This window comes from Diospyros lotus, unplaced genomic scaffold (assembly GCF_014633365.1).
Source record: "Diospyros lotus cultivar Yz01 unplaced genomic scaffold, ASM1463336v1 tig00010963_1, whole genome shotgun sequence".
Lineage (NCBI taxonomy): Eukaryota > Viridiplantae > Streptophyta > Magnoliopsida > Ericales > Ebenaceae > Diospyros > Diospyros lotus.
The window spans coordinates 398,511-422,725 of record NW_026267115.1 but is presented as its reverse complement, the minus strand read 5'-3'; the positions used below and the strand labels follow the sequence as shown (position 1 = coordinate 422,725).

At 36.6% G+C, this 24,215-nt stretch overlaps 2 protein-coding genes across 3 annotated transcripts; both read left to right on the top strand.

Annotated features, from left to right (window-relative positions):
- The first annotated feature begins 3,698 nt into the window (after positions 1 to 3,698).
- On the top strand, positions 3,699 to 19,229 carry LOC127793487 (potassium transporter 4-like). Of its 2 annotated transcripts, none has more exons than XM_052324233.1 (9): positions 3,699 to 3,864; positions 12,831 to 13,071; positions 13,177 to 13,425; positions 14,130 to 14,180; positions 14,289 to 14,549; positions 14,761 to 14,813; positions 16,540 to 16,654; positions 16,745 to 16,999; positions 17,824 to 19,229. In XM_052324233.1, exons 1-9 carry the CDS (start codon positions 3,826 to 3,828, stop codon positions 18,909 to 18,911), a joined length of 2,352 nt encoding a protein of 783 aa, XP_052180193.1. In that variant the 5' UTR covers positions 3,699 to 3,825; the 3' UTR covers positions 18,912 to 19,229. The 2 variants fall into 2 exon arrangements, with proteins under 2 accessions (XP_052180193.1, XP_052180194.1); XM_052324234.1 differs by lacking the exon at positions 3,699 to 3,864 and adding an exon at positions 4,430 to 4,664.
- Positions 19,230 to 22,420: 3,191 nt separating this feature from the next.
- Positions 22,421 to 23,286, top strand: LOC127793496 (non-specific lipid transfer protein GPI-anchored 30-like). The gene is made up of 2 exons (XM_052324244.1): positions 22,421 to 22,842; positions 22,925 to 23,286. The coding sequence occupies exons 1-2, from the start codon at positions 22,494 to 22,496 to the stop codon at positions 23,086 to 23,088; spliced, it is 513 nt and encodes a 170-aa protein (XP_052180204.1). The 5' UTR covers positions 22,421 to 22,493; the 3' UTR covers positions 23,089 to 23,286.
- The last annotated feature ends 929 nt before the right edge of the window (positions 23,287 to 24,215 follow it).

Here is a 24,215-nt window from a genome sequence, read left to right as displayed (position 1 = left end):
ATATATTTTTTAAAAATAATATAAAATTAGGTCTCAAAATTGTAGCCATGTCTCATAAGAAATAAAAAAATTGTGGACATGGTGGTGCCAAGGCTAAGTCAACTTAGGTAAGATTAGTATAATAATTTATTTCACTAATTTTGAAATATAATTATTAGTTTGACACGTACCGTAACAATAATATTATCAAAATGATATAATACTAACAATCTTGTAAATATAAATCATACTAGTAAATTTAGTATCATTATAATCATACATCACGCCCTTTATTTTCATCTAACAAAAAAAGTCAACTTATTTTTGACATAGGTTAATACACGAAAGCTGCATATATAAAGTTAATTATAAAAACTCAATCCAACAACAGTATTCTCAATCTAACTAATTAATAAATTGTTGAGAAAATTGGGTTATTTTTTTTAAATTCAATTTTATCATAAATAATATCGTATAGATAAACAGTACTCATATAGATAAATAATACATGAACAATTATACAAAAAATTACATTAGAAAGGTTACAAGCGTCCCACTTAAAACTCAAACTCTTAAAGACAATTTTTTCTTAAATATACACTTAATAGCATAATATATTACTAATGTTACTACAAATATACTCTATAAAAAAATATTAAATATAACAACAAATAGAATACTAGAATATAATGAGTTTTGGGATGAATTTTATTTACGTCCTCGCACACTATTAAAACATTTCATTAATTTTTAAAGAAAAAGATATAAATGAGAGAAGGAGAAGAATATAATTTTGGGATGAATTTTTACAAAGAGGGAATGGCATATTTAATAGCGAAAAGAAAGTATTTATTAGGTTCCAAAAGGTGAAATCCCTCATCTTAAGGGCTCATTCAACTCAACTTCAAGATTTATGCAGAGAGGGTTAATCATTAGGATAATCGTTCTTGTGTGGTTCTCGATGTTCGTGCCATCGATTACGTCAGGAAAAATAAATCGTAGGTTAAACTTTTGATTTTTTCGCAAGATGATGGTCAAACTCATAATTCATCAAATTGACATCGATATATTACTCATCTGACCATCCAACTTATATTCTTGAAAGCAAAATCCTTGATATTCTTCCTCCTACTGATGTGGGATTGGAGAGAGCCACAAATCAACACAGATCCCAGAAGATTGTGTCAGTGACAAAATTTATGGACATTTTATAGTGCACCACTAGTTGAATTTGGCCCTTAAGGCTTACTTAATAATGGCTTAATTTTTTCATTTATAAGTGACCGCCACAATAAATTTAAGGTGACGTTGCGTAATATGATAGGGGTAAGGTGTGACAGATTCCCCCTTTCATTGCTCTCATGATCATAAGTTCATAACCAGGGAGTTATTACGCTAATTACTCAAGTAATAATATTAATAAATGATAAATTATATGTTCCTAATCGTATGTAGCATCAATCAGCAATCAGCCTTAAGATGATAGATGTATAAAGAATAAAGAAATTAAGTTGCTTCCACATACATGATTTAGCGGCAAATTATTTAAAATTTCATATAAAATATCACGATTCGAATCAGTATAAAGACTAACTAAAAAATTTTAGATTGGGTTCTCTTTACTATTTTTAAGTCATTTTTAGTTTTCAATTTTCTAAAATAATGAAAACATGTTCTCTTTGCTATTTTTAAAAATAAAAAAAATTTATAAAAAAACTCAAAACAATAATTTGTTTTGAGTGTTTTCATCTAAAATAAATTATAAATTCAAAACACATTTATTTATTTATATTTTATTATTATAATGGAAAAAATATTACAAAATTTATTAATTTTAAAATGTATATATTTTTTAATAATATATTAACATTAAATATTTTTAATTTATTGAATAATTAAATTTATTGAATAAAATATAATTTAAAAATAATTTTTAAAATTTTAAAGAGAACTCGTTTTTTAATTTTCTGTTTTGAGAAATAATTTTTTAAAATGATAAAGAGAACGCGTTTTCAATTTTTTAAAAATAGATTATCGAAACAGAAAACTAAAAATGAATTTAAAACTCAAAATTGAAAATTAAAAAGCAAAGAGAATGTAGCCGGTTGTGTTCTCTTTACTTTTCAATTTTTACTTTTGAATTTTGAATTCATTTTCACTTTTCTGTTTTGGAAGTCTATTTTTAGAAAATTGAAAATGCGTTTTCTTTATTATTTTGAAAAACTATTTCTCAAAACAGAAAATTAAAAACACGTTCATTTTGAAAATTTAAAAATAAATTTTTAATAATATTTTATTCAATAAATTTGATTATTCAATAAATTAAAAATATTTAATGTTAATACATTATTAAAAAAATATATACATTTTAAAGTTAATAAATTTTGTAATATTTTTTCCATTATAATAATAAAATATGAATAAATAAATAAATAAATATGTTTTGAATTTAGTGTTTGTTTTAAATAAAAACACTCAAAACAACTTTTTTGTTTTTTTGAGTTTTGTTTATAATTTTTTTTTTATTTTTAAAAATATAATTTTAAAAATAGTAAAAAAACACATATTTATTATTTTAAAAAATTAAAAACTAAAAATAATTTAAAAATAGTAAAGAAAACACAACCTTAAGTTTTACGTGAAATAATGCTCTGAATATTTAATTTTAGATATATAAATAATATGCTCATATCTAAATTTATTTAAAAAATATATTAAAAAAAGAAAATCATCGGTCCTTCAAAATTAGTGAAGCGCTCACTCAAGTAAAGAAAAATAAAAAAATTAAGCTATATCACAAACTATACCAGGAACTTTCCTCTTTCTTTTTTAGAGCAAGGACCGTCAAATCATATGATTCCCGAGCGTGGATCGGGGGCCCCAGAAGCCCGCGCCGCCCTTGACCCTTTCAACTTCCTGTGCGCACGCAAGCACCCAATTTAAAATTCGGGCTTCAAATATTTTATTTATGCAGAAATAATCTACAAGATTTTTTAAAATCAAATAAATATTTGTACTAAATCAAATAAAGCTTGTTAATATTTATTATTGCGTAATTTAAGACTCTAAATAATTTGAGAATTATTTTTTTAAAAAATAAAATGCTATTTTTGGCCGTTACTCTCCATGAGTGAGACTTATTGTCACGGACTCTTGACTTTCACTGACGGTGACAATACTAATCTCACCTGTCAGTCACTCCAGCCGCGTCCAACCCGTGGGAAAAGCAAGAAAAATGATATTTGTATATTATACTATTATAATAATTTTAAATTAAACAAACATTAATAATATTTATTTATTTTACAGATTTCATATCTACTTTGACCATTCACCATACAAAGAGAAAAGATACATTTAAGATTTTAAACAAATAAATCTCATAATTTAATATAATTCATGAGTTAAAATTTTAAATTTATATTTATATTGATCTCTAATTAACTTAGTCTATCTCACATCAATAAACAAAATCAATATATATAAATAATAATTTCCGAAACCGTCGACGTGGCAGGGGACGAAGTAAAAGCGGTGATAATTGAAGCGTGACGCTCAATGGCGTTTGGATTGTGAGCACCGAACAGTAACCCAACAATGAGTTGCGGATTGACTTGAGTCGCACTCAATTTCCCTCCACCACGCGCGAGACTGTTCCAGTCGAGCATCAGCCAATCATTTCACAGCGTCCGACCGCCCCCTCTGTACTTTATGCGATAAGTTAACTCGCCGAAATATATATTAAAATGGAATTCAGCCGCAAATAGACACCGAAACTTCGTCAAACGGCAGAGCAGCGAAGGGGCCGGCAGGGTGGGCGTTCGAGCAGGCGGCGGGCCAGATGCGATGGACTCCGACGTTTCTAGTTCCCGCAGCGCTTCGCAGGTTCCTTCTCCTCTCTGCTCCTGCTTCCGTTTTTAGTCTGTTGTCTTGACTGATTGGTCTTCTCGTTTCAATTTCCTTCTCCTTTCTTGAAGTTGTAATTCATTATGCTTTGTACTGTTTAATTTGCTCCGGCGGTGTTGAGTACTTGCTGCTACGTGGCTGTCTGCTTCACTGATTTATGCTTCGTGCTTCGATTTAGGTTTTAGCTCTCGTTTACTCGTCCAGTCTGAAAACTGGTTATCCGCGCACATCGTTTGAGATGATAATGTTTCGCCCCTTCCTGGATAGTCATTTCAATTTGAAGTGGAACCTATTCATTCTGTTGTGCGGGATCAACTCAACTGAGTTTGAACTAAGAAGATATGTAATTGGGGAAATTGTGTTTGATTGAAGTTTGAATAGCACAATCTGCACAAATAATCTTTAGAACCATTTATCCTGAGGAACTATCAAGTGCTTGACATCTTTAGTGGCCGTTACATTTCATTAAGCAGATTAGGCTTCTGATGCCTCTATCCTCTTAATCCTGTTGTTTGGCGATCAACTCAACTCAGTTTCAACTGATTCGTTCTTGGCAATCTTAGAAAGGGGGAAGAGCACATTTTTAGGCTTGCAAGAACCAAAAAGACATGTACTGGAGAAATAGCGGTAGATTGGAGTGAATTAGTTTGAATTGCAGAATTTGCATAAATAATCTTCAGAGCCATTTGTGCGGAGTAACTATCAAGCGTTTGGCATCTTTAGTGGCCAGTATACTTCATGAAGCAGATCAGGCTTCTGATCCCTCTATCTAACTTGGGGTACCTTCTAAAAGTCATTAAACTTTTACTCATTAACTGTTGTACTCATATGGGATCGAAGTATTTTCCATGTTTATGGACTTCAGTCCCATTCTCCTCAATGATTCAATAATTAACTATCTAGTGTCTACGCAATTCCTTTGTTATAGGATCTGCCAAATTCATTTTGGATCTTACAAAATTTGAAGATATCACTCATTGAGACATTTATAGCCAGGTTTATTTATTTTTTTTTATTTTTTTTTCATAATTCATGAGTTTTATTTGAGTTCTAATAAGGAATTCTATTCAAAATATGACATGCAGAATAAAAGCTCTCATCTTATAAGTTATTAGGCAAATCAGAACTAATCAACATAGCATTCACCATATCTAGTGAAGTATGATAATTTTTCTTTTAATCACACCACTAGGTTGAGGTGCACATGGTGGAGTGAATTGGGGTACATTTCATTAGAATTGTATGCACCTCCCCTTTGTTCTTAGATTTTCAATGGTTAATGTGGGGGGAGGGGGTGGGGAAGGAAGGGGTACTATACCATGCCTTATTGGCATTTTGAAAAATTTAACAAGTTTTAAACCTCAAGAGAGATACCTGTAATTTCTTCCCAAACTAGAGGGGAGGACCCTGTAATTATGTCAAACCTTAGGGGTGGTTAGTAGTGTAATCTACCCTTTTAATATTGCTATTAAGAAATCTTATGGCTTATGAAGTTATCACTGAGAACACATATTCCACAATATTCTTGTTTAAGTGCTTACAATTTGTTAATACAATTATTAAGTTGGCCACGATACCGTTTTGAAGAATAACATATGCATGAGTAGATGTCATGCAAAACAGCATCTCAACTCTCAAGTGTATGGAGTCATGTTTCAAGTTGAAAAGCTTGTCTTTGTTTGCATGCACATGTGTTGCTTATCCTGTTCAACTAGGGTAATCTGTATCCTAGAAGGGAAGGTTAGAAGTGGCTCCACTTTGTGCCTTTGCTGTGGTGGTACTGCATTTAATTGAATTAACTTAGGTTTACATTTAACTAAAAATAACTTCCAGGTGGCTTCGAACATTAATTTTCATTATTCAGAGGACTATGCTGTCATGATCCTAGGGTTTACCTAGGGTTTAGATTGGAATTTAGGAAGGAACTGAGGGAAGATTAGATAGGATGGAGGGAGAATTAGAATGAAAGAGAGGGAGATGACAACAAGAATAGAGGGAGAAATGTAGACAGAACAAAGAAAGAGAGTGAGATCAGAGGAAACGAGAGAGATCAAAACAATTGAGAGAGAAATCATAGTTCAATATCATTCAACACCATGACATTCTCTAATTGATCTAGCCTATTTATAGGTGTCAGGACCTTGTGTCCTAGCATGGTAATTTCTCCTCTTGAGAGGGAAATTAGGGTTAGGAAAGAGAGAAGGAGAGGGAGGACAAAGGGGGAGAGAGAGAGAGAGAGAGACGAAACATGGAGTTTTGAGGGAGAGAGGAAAAGAGTATCAATTGGTTATGAAATTCGTTAGTTTTCTTATTGAATTGGGAGCCCTTTTATAGCCCCCTTCTCGCCAATCTCTAGTGGTTATTGTTAGGATTAGAAGCTCTTAGAAACTCAATTCAATACTTTAGCTTGTCAAATCTCTCAACACTTCTCACCCAAAACCAACCCACAACAGAAAATATAAACTGGAAATATAAGACAAAAAGATTAAAGAAAGAAACAATCAAACCAAACAATAGGCACAAGCTTTTATCTTGGTTTGAACTGATCAAGGATCAGTCCTACATCTAGCCGCAAATCCCGAGAGCAATTCCACTAAAAACCATTGAAAACAGATTACAAAAACTCTCAATTCTCTATCATACAAGTTCATTGCCCTCACACAAGAGATTACAAAGACTAACTTTCTCTCTAAGCCTTTTCTCCCTCTCGACAGTCTCACTTGTATTTAGAGACATAATTGAATGAATGAATGTTATGTCCAACTGCCTAACCCTCGCCTCCTATTTATAGATCATAGGGGCGTTAATTACAACGCTTATTATTTAGACTACACAAAGACTAAAATATCCCTTATAATAAACATCTAAGTTAACTACTTTCTAACTTAGAAAATTCCATTCGCATTCACTCTCCAAATGAGTTCTACTGTTTTCTTTATCTTCTAGACAGAATCCTCCATGCAAAAGACCCAATAGTTACAATCTTAACAACTTGGTTGTTACACCCTCCAACAGTACTAACAACTTCCTACAACCTCCTAACTGCCAACCCAACATCCTTAATTGCTTCTTGTTACAATACAACAACACTTAACCACCTACTGTTACAATCATAAGAAGTAGAATACAAATTTGCCACGTGTTCCACATAGGATCTTGATAATTCCCTCCTCCTCGGTTCAGAACTTTCTTGTCCTCAAGAAAGAGAGAGAAGCTTGGCTGATTGAGGAAACTGCTGATCGGGAAGGTATTCCTATGTATTGTTGTCAAGGTGGAGATGAGCCCACTAGACCAACACATGAGTAATGGGGGCCCTATGCCTGGTAATGTAGAGGAGACCGGTTGTGCTCCTACAGACTTATTGAGCAACGAGACATGAAAAACCGGATGTATGTAAGAGCTGGTTAGTAGCTACAGTTGATAAGCAACAGTTCCAAGTTTTGCTACAATTGGAAAAGAGCCCAAAGAACTTGAGACTCAGCTTAGATACCTGGCTGTTAGTGAGGGCTCGCTGGTAAGAGTGTCGTAATTTCAAATAAACCAAATCCTCGATTGAAAATACCCACTCACTGCGCCGATGATAAGCAAATTGCTTCATCCAGTGTTGGGCAGAGGCCAATTCCTTCCTTAGGACTTGCAATACCTCCTATTGTTGTTGTAGAAAATCATTCAACTGCAGCTACCAAGGAAGATGGCAATGTGGCAGGCAAGTAAGAAGGCTTATAGCCATATGGGGCCTGAAAAGGAGACATCTTGATGGAGTTATGATAGCACAAATTATACCACCATTGCGCTGAGGAAAACCATCTCTTTGAGCTACGTGGCTGATCGATGCAAAGATAGCGTAAGTAGATCTCAAGGCATTGGCTTACCCTTTCCGTTTGGCCATTTGTCTCCGAGTGGTAGGCTGTGGACATGTGTAGATGAACCCCCAATGACTTAAACAAGTCCTGCCGCATAAGGCTAGTAAAAACCTTGTCTCGATCCAAGACTATAGGATTTGGCACCTCATGTAAGCTAACTACCAGATCCTAAAATACTCGAGCCACCTCTTGTGCCATGAAGGGATGAGAGAGGCCTAGAAAGTGGGCAAACTTAGTGAACCAATCTACCACTACCATTATGCAGTTTTAACCTTTCAACCTTGGCAATCTTTCCACAAAGTCCATGGAAAGACAGATCCATGCCTGCTCTGGTCTTTCTAGTGGCTTGGAGTTGTCATCGACTCATGCTTACAGTGCTGACACACGTCACATGACATCTCATATTCTTGTACATTTCTCTCAAGGCCAGGCCAATAGAACATCTACTTGATTTTGTGATATTTGCTTCTTATGCCTGAATGCCCCCCCACCAGTGAACCATGTAATGCTTGTAAGATTTTGAATTTAAGCTGACTACAGTCTACAATCACAATCCTGCCATGAAATCTGATCAATCCGCTCGATATAGCGTACCCAGTTTACTAGAGGGGTCGAGTAGTAGTTGCTCCTGCAGGTCGTTCATCCACCCAGCTATAGAATAACTCTTGGTTACCCCTTGCATCCAATTTGGAACGATGGCAGTAATGGTTGCGATTGACCTTTCCTCAAAGCACCGAGACAGTGCATCTGCGATGGCTGGATTTTCTTTCCCCCGTCTGTATTGGATTGTATAATCTAATTCCATCAGTTTACTCATTCCTCTCCTTTGCAGCTGAGTTTGTAATTTCTGTTGTAAACAAAATTTTAAACTTTCGTGATTGGTGTGTATTACAAAGGCTCCACTTTCCAAATATCAGCCGCTATCAAGACTGCCAACAATTCCTTATTGTAGATGCTTAGCCCTACGTGTTAAGGCCTGGCTTAAAAAGCTATGGGTTGGTCCCCTCGCATAAGAACAGCTCCACTCCGACACTACTTGCATCTGTCTCCAATACAAAGGGCTGACTAAAATTGGGTAAGGCAAAAACAGGAGCCTAACTCATAGCCCTTTTCAACTGCTCGAATGCCTCTTTTGCTTGGGGATTCCATTGGAAGTTATGTTTTTCAATAATTCTGTTAATGGCTTGTTGATGATCCCATAATTTTGCACAAAATGCCAATAAAATCCTGTCAGCCCTAAGAATCCTTGCAGTGCCTTCATAGTTGCAGGCCGAGGCTAATTCTGCATAGCTGCCACCTTGTTTGGGTCTGTACTTACTTACTCCTTGGGCTGAAATGATGTGCCCCAAATACTCAACCTGCCTTTGGGCAAATGCGCACTTCAATTTTTTCACATATAATTGGTTAAACTTAAGGATCTCAAATGCAGTTCAGAGATGGCTGAGATGTTGGTCAAAGGTTGGGCTGTAAAGCAGTATGTCATCAAAGAAAACCAAGCCTAATTTGTGTAGAAAAGGCTCAAAGATCTAGTTCATTAGTGATTGAAAGGTTGCAGGGGGCGTTTGTTAAATGAAAGGGCATGACATTGAACTTGTAGTGCCCTTGGTGGGTCTGAAAGGCTGTTTTATGATTGTCTTCTGGCCTCATACAGATTTGATGATAACGAGCCCGCAAGTTTAATTTGGAGAAAATGTTTGCATGTTTGAGTTCATCTAGGAGGTCTTCAATTATGGGTATAGGAAATTTGTCTTCAATGGTTATAGAGTTCAATTGGCGGTAATCAATACAGAACCGCCATGAATCGTCTTTCTTTTTTACAAGGACGAGAGAAGTGAATGGGCTATGGCTAGGTTGGATAATGGACTGTCATAACATTTCCTTGACAAGGTTTTCGATTTTAGTCTTTTGTTTGGGCGGATATCTATAGGAACAAACATTGACAGGTTCCGAATTAGGTTTAAGTGGGATGGCATGATCAAATGCACATTTGGGGGGTAAGGATAAGGGTTCTGCAAAGAGATCCTTAAATTCTTCCAACAATTTATGTAAAGAGTTAGATTCTTGCCATGATGATTGAACCAAGCTGCTGACTGTTATCAGCAACTGTCCGTCTTGCGGTTGAATCTCCTCTTATTCTCCAGTGGCTTGCAGTGAAAACAGCTGCGCCACCTGGTTCAGCCTTGATTTTAACAGCCTCCCTAACCTCTTTCCGGTTATAATCTTGCATGACCCATTGTCCACGCTCCCAATCAAAGTCATTGCCCTTCCGTCTTTCGTGATAGTTACGTCCAGCTTATTGAAGTCGAAGCTGGTGGGACTAATCGTCCTCATCCAATCTATCCCCAATACCACATCACAGCCTCCAAGCTTCAATAGCCTCAGATCCATCAAAAATGTTTCTCCTTGTATTTCCCGGTGGGAATTCATACATGACAATCTGCTTACCATCTTTCCCCCATTCGCAACTGTTACCGTTAATGGTTGCACATTAGTGGCTGTGCACCCCAACTTCTTTGTGGTTTTTCATCTAGAAAGCTATGCGTGATCCCACTATCGATCAAAACCATCGGTTTCTGATTTCTCACCTTCCCTCCCACCTTGATGGTTTTATTGTTCACCAGACCCCTTAACGCATGTAAGGAGATCTTCCCATCCCCTTCTTCTTCTTCTTCTTCTTCTTCTTCCACAATCTCTTCTTCCTTTAGAGCTTCATCTGACGTGAGTATTTCCTCACCTCCTTCCAACATCAGCAGTTGTTTTCTACATTGATGCCCCGGTAGGTATCGATATCGATCCCCACACTTGTAACATTGACCAACCTGCTTTCGTTGCTCAAATACTTCCTATTAGCCTCTGAACGACAGATTGCCCACTGTCACAAGTGGAACAACATTGCCTTTCATGCTCAGGCCAATTTTCATTGCCTCCTTACCACTCCCACGATTGAAGGTCACCTGATTACTACAAAAAAGAAAATTTCTGCTTCTTCATCAGGGCTTCCACCAACAGCTCTTGTAACCGAGCACTTTTAGCTGCCTCCTTGACTGATTTTGGTCGTTGCATGGCTTGAGTTCATCATTCAGGCCACTAATGAAACTCGAAACAAAATAGGCCTCACTTGAACCAGGATTTATTTTGCACATAATGGACTTAAGTTCTTCAAAATTCTCTTGATATTGCTGAACCGTTCCCACCTGTTTCAGCTTATTAAACTCTTCCATGACATCTGCCAAATTCTGGTCCCCAAACCTGGTACATAATTCCTCAATGAATTCTAACCAATTACTGCCTCCTCGCGACTTGTACCAATCCTGAAATTAGGAGTCGGCCACGTCGTTCAAGTAAGTTGCCCCCAAAGTGATCTTTTGGTGTTTTGGGGTCTGATAAAGAACAAATAGATTTTCACACCTTCGGATCCACCATTGTGGATTCTGTCCTTTGAACATAGGTAGATCCAATTTTGGCATGGGAAATTGAGGATGGGGCGGTGCTATTTGCATTCCTTTCCACCTGCTGGTTTCTCAATCCTCAAGTCCTTCTTGTGATGCTGTGGTTTTAGCTTCTAATTCCACCATTTCTATCGTCCTTGGGCTTGGTTCGAGCCTGGACAAAACTGGCTCATATTGTTCCATTAGAGGAAAATTAGGAGATAATCGTACCTAATTTTATCCTGGAACATGAGCATGAAGCTTTGAAGCTGCTCTCAAACTTATCAGATTTGGCTCGACACTTCCTCGCGCATATGCAAGAGTGCCTGATCCAACTTTTGATCAATTGTTTCATCGATGGATCAAATCCTTGCACGGCTGACATTGCTACATTAACTTGTTGAAGTTGCGCTTCCATTTGCTTCATCCTTGTGCCGTCTGCCATCATCATTTTCTGCTTCCAAATCAGCAACTGTAGGCCAAGTCTTGAGCTCTGATACCAATTTGTCAGGACCTCGGGAGTAATTTCTCCTCTTGAGAGGGAAATTAGGGTTAGGAAAGAGAGAAGAAGAGGGAGAACAAAGGGAGAGAGAGAGAGAGAGAGAGACGAAACAGGGAGTTCCAAGGGAGAGGGGAAAAGAGTATCAATTGGTTATGAAATTTGTTAGTTTTCTTATTGAATTGGGAGCCCTTATATAGCCCCTTTCCCGCCAATCTTTGGTGGTTACAATCTTAACAGCCTGGTTGTTACACCCTCCAATAGTACTAACAACTTCCTACAACCTTCTAACCGCCAACCCAACATCCTTAACTGCTTCTTGTTAGAATACAACAGCACTTAATCGCCTACTGTTACAATCATAAGAAGTAAAATACAAATTTTCCCCGTGTTCCACATAGGATCCTGACAATAGGCTGTGTTATCCTATACAATTGAAAGGTACAAACTGCTATAGCAAAGTACAACTAAAGAGAATTACAGATAATACATAATTATTACTATATCCTTGAGGGATCCTTGGGGTTGTGACGTATGCCAAACATAGTGAATGAAATCTTATTGAAGTAGGGGTACATGAGTGACACCATCAATACTGACGACAAAGAGATAAAAGATGGCAAGCGTTTATGGTATGCAATGTGTCAGCAAAAAAATTGAAGAGAATGTTGAGATGGATGAGTCGTGAAATTAGAAATGACAAAGTAAGAAGCAAGGGAAGATGTGAGGAAAAAGAGGTGAGGAATTTGAGGACGAGAAGGGAACTATGATTTTTGATGTTAGCTGCCATAGAAGTCAATGATTCTTTCAATAACAAGTAACAGCAATATTCAAGGCAAGGAATCGTGCAAAATGGCTAGGGTGACGTAATGAGAAAGTAAAAGATCTGCTCTTTTTTCCTTTTGCAAGCAGGATGATGACGAATCCTTGTGGATGCTCACACTTACTTGTGCACTAGATAACCCTGGGAATGTCAAATCTGTGTTTTGATTCTTGAACATTAATGATGCTTAATTATGTTTCTTGGATTTCACTATTTTATTTTGATGTCTTTGGTTTGACATCCTATTTAATGTGAAAATTGTTGATTATTGTCTAAAAAATACATCAATTTTAACTAAACTTAAACTGAACTTACTATATATGCCCTTGCAGTTTTCATGGGTGAATCTCTCCAGGAATCTAATGCTTGCATACCAGAGCTTTGGTGTGGTGTATGGAGACTTGAGCACCTCACCTCTGTATGTTTTCAGAAGCATCTTTGTAGGGAAGTTGCAGAAGCATCAGAATGAGGAAGCAATATTTGGTGCATTTTCATTGATCTTTTGGACTCTTACATTAATTCCTTTGCTCAAATATGTGTTCATTGTACTGAGTGCTGATGATAATGGTGAAGGTATGAGGAGACTCTGTTTCCATTAATTGCTCTGTTTCCATTAATTGCTGATGATAAGGCTTCTCTTATCCTATATCTTGAATGATCTAATTTAATCCATGTCAGGTGGGACATTTGCTCTATACTCGCTGCTTTGCAGGCATGCAAAGCTTAGCTTACTTCCCAATCAACAAGCAGCCGATGAGGAGCTGTCTGCTTACAGATATGGCCCCTCAAGACAGGGCTTGTCATCATCTTTACCGCTCAAGAGATTTCTTGAAAAGCATAAAAAACTACGCACAGCTCTACTTATTGTGGTGTTACTAGGGGCTGGTATGGTGATAGGTGATGGCGTGATTACTCCTGCAATTTCAGGTAATCTGTTATGTTACCTATGCTATCAAGTTGAATGAATTGACATTTCTTAACTATGCCATTATCCACATTTCAGCTCTATGGTGAAATTTATGAACTTTACTAAATTGCATTATGAACTTATATTTTGAATGCTGATTTAGTTTGCGAGTGTTTCAGTAAACTTAAATCAATATTTTGATATTTCCTTCTTATTGTTCTTGTTTTCTTATGTTCTGTGTCTCTACTGCTCGCCAAACTCACATATTATTACATGAAAACACTACTTATCACGTGATTCAGTTGGCTGACCAAAGTTTAATACATTGTACTACAAAAAATATTTTGCACTCATTAGATGGGGGTCGTCTTGGTTCACCTTGTGGCCTACTTCCACTTGAAATCATGTTCAACATCTATGCATTATTTCCTGAATTAATGTTTCCCCGTATTAATTCCTTTTGCAAATTTCATTTTCCAAATATAAATAGCAGAAATAGTATTGTAGATACTTTTGTCAATTTGAATAGTCTGTTAAGTAGCATTTTCTGTTCTGCATGTGGTTCTGTTTAGAGACTCCTGTCTTCAAAAGGTCCTTTCTTTGGTTTTTCATCTGTAGTTTCTTTTTGGGCAACTGTTGAAGTTTGGGAACTTTACTGTTCCTTCCAGAATTTTCTTGTGGAGTGAAGAGATTTCTGAGATTGGGATTTTGTTCTTTATTGCAGTTTTATCATCAGTATCAGGGCTTCAAGTTAATCACCATATGTTGACTAATGGTAGGTTGTTGGTTAAGTTCTAGTTGCTCCATTTATATCTTGACATGGTCTAATTGGGGTTTCATTTGCTGATTTTATTTTTCTAATTGTGGATCCAACTTCTTGTAGGTCAAGTGCTTCTGCTTTCCTGTGTCATATTGGTTGGCTTATTTGCTTTGCAGCATTATGGAACTCACAGGGTAGCTTTTATATTTGCACCCATTGTCATTATCTGGTTGATATCAATTTTTGCCATTGGCCTGTACAATACCATATATTGGAACCCCAAAATCGTATATGCATTTTCTCCGCATTATATCATCAAATTTTTTCATGAGACTGGTAAAGATGGATGGATTTCACTTGGAGGGGTTCTTCTCGCTGTTACAGGTACGTAGGGTTCATGCACCTCTTGCTTGTTTCAGTTTCCAGATATGGATAATGTTTTTGGTTTGGGGGAATTGGATTTAGTTTAATTTCTGCCTTTTTTTGGGGTCAAGATGGTAATTAAAAAGAATTTATTACTTAACAAACTTGGCAATATCAATATTTTTAATTTAAGCATGCAACCTATTTGCTGAGTCTTGTTGGTTCTCATCAGGTACTGAAGCAATGTTTGCAGATCTTGGCCACTTCACTGCCTTGTCAATTAGGGTAAGTCCTTATTTGATCTGTACGCTTCCAATTACTAAGGCCAGATGTTGACAATGAAGAATCGTTACTGGTATAGTGGTGCTCTGATACTGGTTTAGGATCCACAATGATCTCCATTGTTGATCTCAATCCTAATGTTGAGGTAGTTTGTGTAGTCAATGCAATTGTGCGGGGCAGTTAGAAGCTAAGGTTTGGAAGGGCTACCTATTGGTCAAGCATTATCGGTACTTGTACTGGTAGCGCATTACCACAACTGCTGGTTCTCTCCCCAGCTATTGTGGTTTGCAGTTCTCTTTTCTCAACACTGGATGCATGCCATCTGCATGGAGGAAGCTTCTTGTGATGCCCCAGACCTTAAACATGGAATGCATGAGCATTATGTTGGCCGCATTTTTTATATATGCCTGATTCACCAGCAGAAATTGTGTTGGCATTACATAATGGCATATAGGTTAGGTCTGTAAGTTGATAAGAAGCCGGCGTAAGGGCTGCTAGGGTAGGTAGCCTGCAATAGAGGGGCTGCTGCTGGACTGCCTGAGTACAAGTGCTGCCCTATAGTCCCACAGGAGGGTTCTTTTAGCACTTGGGATGACGCAAGTAAGGCTGCAAGTGAGCAGAGCTACTTGCAAACGGTTTGAAGCTTGGCTTGATTAGTGCTCATTTATTTGGTTAGATAAACAAGTTGGATCTGGATTTTCAAGAGCTTTAAGGTACTTGGCTTGTTTGGGCTCGTGAACAAGCTTGTTTGTAAGTTCGTTTATAGGCTTGCTTGGAACATGTTTTAGAATAATGCGTGTTTTCTTAGAATTGAGATTTTTTCCCATATTATATATTACTCAAGAGAAATATATACTGAAATACACTAATTTTATATCTTCTACAAACACGAACTAAAATAAAGCTTGTTTAATATAAAAGAGCTATGCTTGAGCTTGACAAGCTTCTAAATAAACAAGCTTGAGCCCGAGCTTGAACAAATTCTAAACAAACAAGCTTGAGCATTTATGGGCTTGGTTGAGCTTGTTTGCAACCCTGCACGTGAGGCCTTAGATTATGCACAATAGGGCTGTCTCTATCTAATGGGTTAAGGAACATACATGTGAGCCACTGACCCCTAACATATCAGAGCACAAGGTCTTCAGCATAGCAGGGTCATCTGTATGGCATCAGAGCAAGTTAAGGGAGAAAATTATGTTAAAAAAAGAAAAGAAAAAGAGTGATATCTTGTAGCATGGTAAACAACTTATGCCACACGCTTTACTGTCTCAATCCTATCTTCTTTTCTTGCATTCAACTATTCCTTTTCACATATCAATATTGGAGAAGTTAATACTAGTATGTTTACTGTCGTTCAAATGCTTGGAACATTTGAGCCAGTCATTTTAGTCCATTGCACTCTGTGAGAGTGTCAGACTAAAGTTTGATAGTGGTCATATTGATCAAGCATTGCCAGCAACTGGTTATATCACCACTACTACTGCCTCTCCAACCCAGCTTCTGGGCTTTGCAGAGTTCATGTGTCTCAAACTTGAGGCACATACTACTCACGTACCCCTTCTCTCATGCATTCACTTATTGTTATCTTGCATTAAATTTCCTGGAGAAGCTGATGCTAGGATCTTTATGTATTATCAGTAAAAATATGCACTGGTTTATATCCGTTTTTTTATTTATGTTTCTTTCAAATGGTAATCTGATAGTCTGATCACTCTTCTCACCTATGCAGCTTGCTTTTGCTTTTGTGATATACCCCTGTTTAGTTGTACAATACATGGGCCAGGCTGCTTTCTTGTCTAAAAAGATCACTGCCATTCCTAACAGTTTCTATGACTCAATACCTGGTTTGTTCTATTTAACAACTTGGAAGTTAGTTAATCTTTTTGTAAATGAATTTATCCTGAATCTTGATTTGGTTTTTGGTTCTCTTGCAGAGGCTGTATATTGGCCTGTCTTTGTTATTGCCACTTTAGCAGCAATTGTTGGAAGTCAGGCTATAATCAGTGCAACCTTCTCCATTGTCAAGCAGTGCCATGCCCTTGGTTGCTTTCCCAGGGTCAAGGTTGTGCACACCTCAAGACATATTTATGGCCAAATATATATACCAGAAATAAATTGGATCCTCATGGTCATTACTCTTGCTATAGCTATTGGTTTCCAGGATACAACTTTGATCGGAAATGCTTATGGTAAGTCAAATCAATTTCATAGTAAAAGGAATTGTGCTTATCAGAGGAAAAAAAGATATCTATTGTGAGAATTGCATCCCCCCTCCCCCTCTTCTTTCTCTGATCTATGAGCACTGAACTGAGCTGGCTTGCCTGGCATATATCTTATACCATTTCAGTTCATGCTTAATGGATTGTAAATTCTAAACTTATTTACCAATTTTGTTATGTTTGTTCAGACACCCATGATCTCACAGGAAAAATATCCCTTGCATAAACAAAGCTTGTGCCATATATGGAGACTTACAACAGTGTTCGCTGCCCCGACTTAAAGAAAAAGAAACATAAAAAAGAATGCAACGGAGAGCAAAATGCTTCATAAAAGAGAGTAGAACCTGAGCCCGGCAGTTACACATTGCACTGTAGCTTGTCCTTTAGCTGTCCCTTAAAAAAAAAGAACTGATAATTAATTAATGGACAGTAAAAATAAGACGAGAATGCTTTAGATCTCACATAAAGAACATACGTCTTGCTTTTGCTTTTGATTTTTTCTTTGCTAAAAATATGACAAGTTGAAAATAACAAAGGGTAATGTGCCAAGATATATGTGTGAAATATACACAGAAACATGGTTGCAACAGATCCCACACAATATTTACTTAAAACACACTCGTAAGCACTCCTACCTAAGGGATCTGGTTTACATCTGCCACTCTTATGACAGGCAGGAGAAAGCCTCTCTCTCTCTCAATTTAGTTCCTCCAGCGTATTTTCTCACTTTCTGCAGTTTTATATGTTTTTTTGAGGGTTATCCTTATTGTCTATTTATTTCTTTTGGCACCCAGGCCTTGCTTGCATGACAGTTATGCTTATCACAACATGTCTCATGGCACTTGTTCTAGTCTTCGTCTGGCAGAGAAGCATTCTATTAGCGGCCACATTCCTTCTCTTTTTTGGGTTCATCGAGGGTGTCTACCTGTCATCTGCACTCATGAAGGTTCCGCAGGGAGGTTGGGTCTCTCTTGTTCTTGCCTTCATCTTTATGATGATCATGTTTGTCTGGCAATATGGAACTCGCAAGAAATATAACTTTGATCTTCACAATAAAGTTCCGTTGAGATGGCTACTTGGGCTGGGTCCTAGCCTTGGTATTGTCCGTGTACCAGGAATAGGCCTCGTATACTCGGAATTGGCAACAGGAGTGCCTGCAATCTTCTCTCACTTTGTAACCAATCTCCCAGCATTCCATACTGTGCTGGTCTTTGTTTGTGTAAAATCTGTTCCAGTGCCCTATGTGTCACCTGATGAACGGTTCCTTATCGGCCGTATTTGCCCGAGACCCTACAGGATGTACCGGTGCATTGTGAGGTATGGTTATAAAGACATTCAACGGGATGATGGAGACTTTGAGAACCGGCTCATCCAAAGTATAGCAGAGTTCATCCAGATGGAAGCCGTGGAACCAACACTATCGAGCTCTGACAGTGCATCATTTGATGGGAGGATGGCTGTTATAAGCACCAGGCCCACTCAATCAAGCTCATGCCTACTGGTTTCTGAGCAAGAAAATTATAGCACCGGCAATACTACCCGAAGCATCAGGTCCCTAACTCTCCAGAGTTTGCGGTCTTCTTATGATGATGAGAGCGCACAGATGACAGGGCGCCACGTCAGGTTTCATTTGCCACCAAACCCTGGGATGGATCCTGCAGTTAGAGAGGAGCTTTTAGAATTGATCCAGGCAAAGGAAGCAGGGGTTGCCTACATAATGGGGCATTCATATGTGAAGGCAAGAAGATCCTCATCATTTCTGAAGAAGCTTGTTATTGACATTGGATATTCGTTTCTCCGAAAGAACTGCAGAGGCCCTTCTGTGGCACTTAACATTCCCCACATTAGCCTTATTGAAGTTGGCATGACGTATTATGTCTAGTGGTGTAACTGGTCTCCTTCAAATTCTTCTCTCTCTCTCTCTCTCTCTCTCTCTCTCTCTCTCTCTTAGCATGGGTGTTGAATCCTGGAAAGACACCAAGTAAATTGTGTAGACGCTTACTCGCCCGTGGGCAAATGCATAGAGAGATTTCGGGTCCGCAAAGGGGGTTCCATTTTCGTATGCATATTGTACATAATAAGATTTTATGGCATCACCTCCTCTGCGTTGTCTAGGCTTTTGTTTCAAACAACAATGGAAGAATTTGTGGTTTTCTGCTTTTGCGCTACTGAATTTACCATCTGTCTTCTTTATTGGCTATCATGATACAATTTGAAAGTTCATCAGTTTATGTTGCAAGTGTAAAAATTATTTTGTACCCCACATATTGGAATCAATGCTTGATGATGATGTATTGACCTCAGATGGTGATTGGAGAACCTAGTGGTTTCTAAACTTAGTGAAGCGTTAAAGTCTGATTGGCCTAATAAATGTTAAAAAGTTAAAACGTTAAATTTGACTTAAAAATGTCAACATCTAAATGGTTTGAAGAACTTACTATGTTTCTTAAACTTATTCAAACTTATCACAAGCCCATAATTTAAAAGCCCCATGCACCATTTTTTTTTACTTTTTATATTATTTTAAAAATTATTTCATAGTTTGGAAGTTAGATTCTTTAAATTTGACTTAAAAGTGTTAAAGAACTTAGTATGTTTCTTAAACTTATTCAAACTTACCACAAGCCCATAATTTAAAAGATCCATGCACCATTTTTTTAAATTTATATTATTTTAAAAATTATTTCGTAGTTTGAAAGCTAATGGGTACAATAAGTCTGGATTCTTTAATTTAACTCTATATTTACTGTTTGAGACTATTTTGATAGAAATCGTTATTAGTCGTATTATCTTTAGGATAAAGCTATTTGTACAGAAGATGATGTATAGAAAACTTTACAGAATAATGAAATGACCAAATTATTTCTCTGATAAATGACCTAAAACATACACTCTTTCTCCTCTGTCTTTCTCTTGCCTTGCCTCTGCGCCTCGCCCTCATTGCTTGCCGATCGTCGCTGCCCGTTGCACCTCGGTTGGTTTGGGTGGTCGTCAGTTGCTGGATGTTCCAGCGGTGAGGAGGCGAGGCGACAAGACGTAGAGGCGAGACGACGAGAGGCGGCGAGACACAGAGAGGAGGTGAGGTTGCAACTGCAAGAGGAGGCAAGGTTACAGGCTAGGGTGAGGCGGGCAGGGAGAGAGAGAGAAGGGAGTGAACAAATCGCGATTTATTACACATGTAAAAGGGTTTTATGAATCCCTTTTGTACAAATGGTGCGGGCCTTATCTTTAATATGTTATTAGAGATTATTTTGTCAATTTCGTACAACTTAATCCCCTAGGTACATGGCACGGGACCATTTGTAGGGCTGAACATGACTACTGCGTGCACATTTTGTAAAGAAAGTTGTGTTCCCTTTTGAGAGGCAAGTAGTTGGTCAAAAGAGCCATAGACGGTGAATGAACAATGTACAGAATAAATTGAGTTTACTCATTTGCTTAAACTCAGCCGAAGGCGGGAGCTTAGGGCTTGTTTGGCTGAAGTTTAAATATTGATTTTTAAAATTATTTTAAGGGAGCAATCTCAAAATGCTGCAATTTTAAAAAATTATAAAATATTTTCCCCTCCTGCATGCAAAAATTAAATATTATCACAGAAAATATCGAAAAAGCAAGAGATTGTTCTTTTCATGTTTCAATTTTTAGTTTTATATTTTAAGTGTCTGTTTTGAGATTGTTAAAAATACGTTTTTTTTGTCTATAATATTTTTCGTGTTTTAAAAATTTTGAGCGTATTTCTGATGAAAATATCTAAAATAATATTTTATTGGTTTGAGTTTTCTTTATAATTTTGTTTTGTTTTCAAAAATACGTTTTTAAAAATATAAAAATAAATACATTTTCACTGTTTTGAAAAATTTAAAACTGAAAACGCCTTAAAAATAACAAACAAAACAAGGCCTAATTTTGTAAGTTCTCATACTTTTACTATTTCAAAATTAAATACCAAAAATAAAGTACTCATATCTAGAATTTATTACTAATCAAGTTGTAATACTAATTATTGAGTAATGGTTAAGTTTCAATAAATACACTTTATTTTTAGATAAGGAATAATGTTTTTAGTTCTAAAATAATTTTATTAATTAACAAAATATTACAAAATATAACACATTTATTATCAACTAATAAAATTATTTTAAAATTAAAAATTATTGTTATCATAATACAATAAGTATATTTGTAGAACAGGAGAGGTAAAGCACAACAATGAACAAATGACCTAGTACTAGAAGGCAAATGGCTAACTACTTGTTCAGAGGAGAGTTCACTTTTGTTCGAGGGAACTCAACCCTTTGTTCAAGGGAGAGACCAATCAACATGAGTTTCTCAAATACGTAAATGTTGGGCTTGACTAAGTAGTTTAGGGAGTAAAGTAAGAGAAAGATGTAGTTGTCTAAGGGAAGCTCCGCTGTCTAGGAGAGTGACTATGAGACAAAAAATAGTTAGGGATTCCTTCAACGAGCTCTCTGATGTTTAAGTCAAATAAATGCGGTCTTTATGGTGCTATGCATATGCAGGTGAAAATTATGAAGACGTAGGTAAAACAAACAAACAAGCTACTTAAGTTGTTTGGGAGAAGTATATAAGGTGTTCCTCCGAAAGAATAAACAAGTGACTTGTTGTGAGTGCAAGTGGAATGTGAAAGGTTGGATTAAAAATCCTCCAAAATGCAAGGTTAGGGGTATTTATACCTCTTCGATGTTGGTGAAAGAGATATATGGCACACATGCATGGGGAGTGTAGGTTGTTATCCTAGGCTAAGAATGGATTAGGTCTAATGAGAAATCCCTCCAGATGAATAGTCTTTTGAGATAAAAATATCTTAGAGATGACTTATTATTACGCTAGACAATAATAAGGCATAGTTATATGAGAAAAAGCTTTTCTCTTGTTGTTCTTCTCGGGAGAATGACTCGATTGGGTTTATGCTATGCAATCTTTATACAGTGAAGGTGGAGAACTTCTCTTCTTTAGGGAGAGCACATTTTCTCCAAAAAAAAAAATTATCTTCTCCTCAAGAATAGGTTACAATAAAAATAATATTTTATTTAAAAATAAGATATATTTATTAAAACTTAGTTATTACTCTTAAAATGATAATTAACATTAGCGTTGTCCAAAAATATAAAAATAATAGCAACAGTCAGCCACAATTTGGCAACTTAATTTTCCAGAGTTTCTGTTTTGCAAGAAGTAGGTCAACGTATTTAACGGTCACCGCCGCCTTCCTATCCCAAAAAGTCAACTGGTAAGCCACCGGTTCAGTTACCAACTCCAACCAGCAGCTCCTCTCATCGCATATATGCGTGCATGGCTGCCTTATATCTACCTATATATATATATATATATATATAGACTGCCATACATGGACATATGCACAAGCTCAAGCTCTCTCTCTCTCTCTCTCTGTGTGTGTGTGATCTGATTGAAGCTGCAGATTTTGATTAATTATTTAATTAAGATGGGTTTAATGGGAATTCGCTGTACCTGGTTTGGCGTGGTTGTGCTGGCAATGAATATCTTCATCATGGCCGAATATTTAAGCTTGGCCCAAGAAACGTCGTCGTCGTCGTCGTGTATAGACCGGCTTCGTCCTTGCTTCCGGTACCTGAACAGCGAGGGAGACCCGCCGGATAGTTGCTGCGACCCTCTGAAATGGGTGATAAAATCCGACCCCGAATGCCTGTGCAGCATGATAAGCATCCGGGGCACACGTCAAGCCGAGCAGGCCGGCATCAACGTAACCCAGGCCCAGCAGCTTCCCGGCCGATGCGGCCAGCACGTCAACCCCATCTCCAGCTGCCTTACAGGTACACACATATATATAATCAAATCTCGGCCACCGAGTCCAAAGCTCGATTGGAATTAATATTGGTGTTTGTATGTGTGCAGGTTCTAATAATTCCAATTCCGGGAACTCATCAGAGCGGGGTGCTTCGAGTTCTTCTTCTTCATCATCATTAATGTCGTGTGGAAGGAGCAGAGTGGCCGCCATTTTCATGGCTTTGGCTGTCTCTATCTGCAGGGTGCTCACGATGAACTCTGTATTTGGTTGACCACTAATTACGCCATTAATATTGCTTATCGACCAATTAATCAAAAGTTGTCGTCTCCAAAATGGAGTTTGTTTGGGAGGTCGTGATGTATTGTTAAGACTCAATTTCTTTTTACTTTCTTTCTTACTTTGAAATGGACTTTGATGCCTTCCTTTCTTGCTTTCTCTCTCTTTAGAGTTTGAAAAATATTCAGTTTGATTCAAGCTTTTGATTGATTTAGACTTCCTTTCTTGCTTTAAAATGGAGTTTGCTAATTTAGAACAAGTTTTTAAATGAGTGTATATCCAAGTTTGTATAAACATATATAAATAAGGCACAAACATTTGTGTTAAATTTAACTTGATTGAAAATAAAAACGAAAAATGAATATAATAAGAAACAGAAAAGAAAAAAAACGTAAATAAAAAAAAATATAGAGATATTTTTATAAATATAATTTTTAATATAGAAAAGTATAAACATGAACACCATAATATATATAAATAAATTTCAGAAAAAATTAAAAATTTTGAGTTATGTTTCTAAAATTACAGAAATTGTCTAAAAATATTTTTTATCCTTTTGAAAACAAAATATTTCAGAAATGTCAAAACGACATCCCTAATACTTTTTCATGTATCACACGTTGATGTGTCTAAATAGGTTGAGTATTTTAAAACTTAAATTCAATCTTTTTATTAAATAAATTTAAAATTTTAAACTCAATCTTTAATGATTTTTCAAAAAATACATTTTATGACAATAAACATTCCTTTTCCAAGGAAAAAGAATGCAAGAACATCCTTCCTTCACTTGGGTGAGATCCAAATTAGAAGTTCAGATTTAATTTAGAGTTTAATCAAACTCATAAAAATTAGGCTTAAAGTATTGTGTTTAGACTTAAATTAAGCCTGAGGCTCATTTCATTTTACACCTAAGAGTGGCCATGGGGTCGAATCTAACTTTTTACATGGCACAATCTTAGACACCCATTGGCCCTTAATCTTGATCATATGTTGCAATCATGACTCTTTATTGGTCCCTTAGTGTGTCTATATAAGGGTTTAACTTTTTAAGAGTCAAATACCTTACTAATTCTATATTGATTGTCTCATGTAGTCTTCAATTAGTGACTAATTTGAGTATTA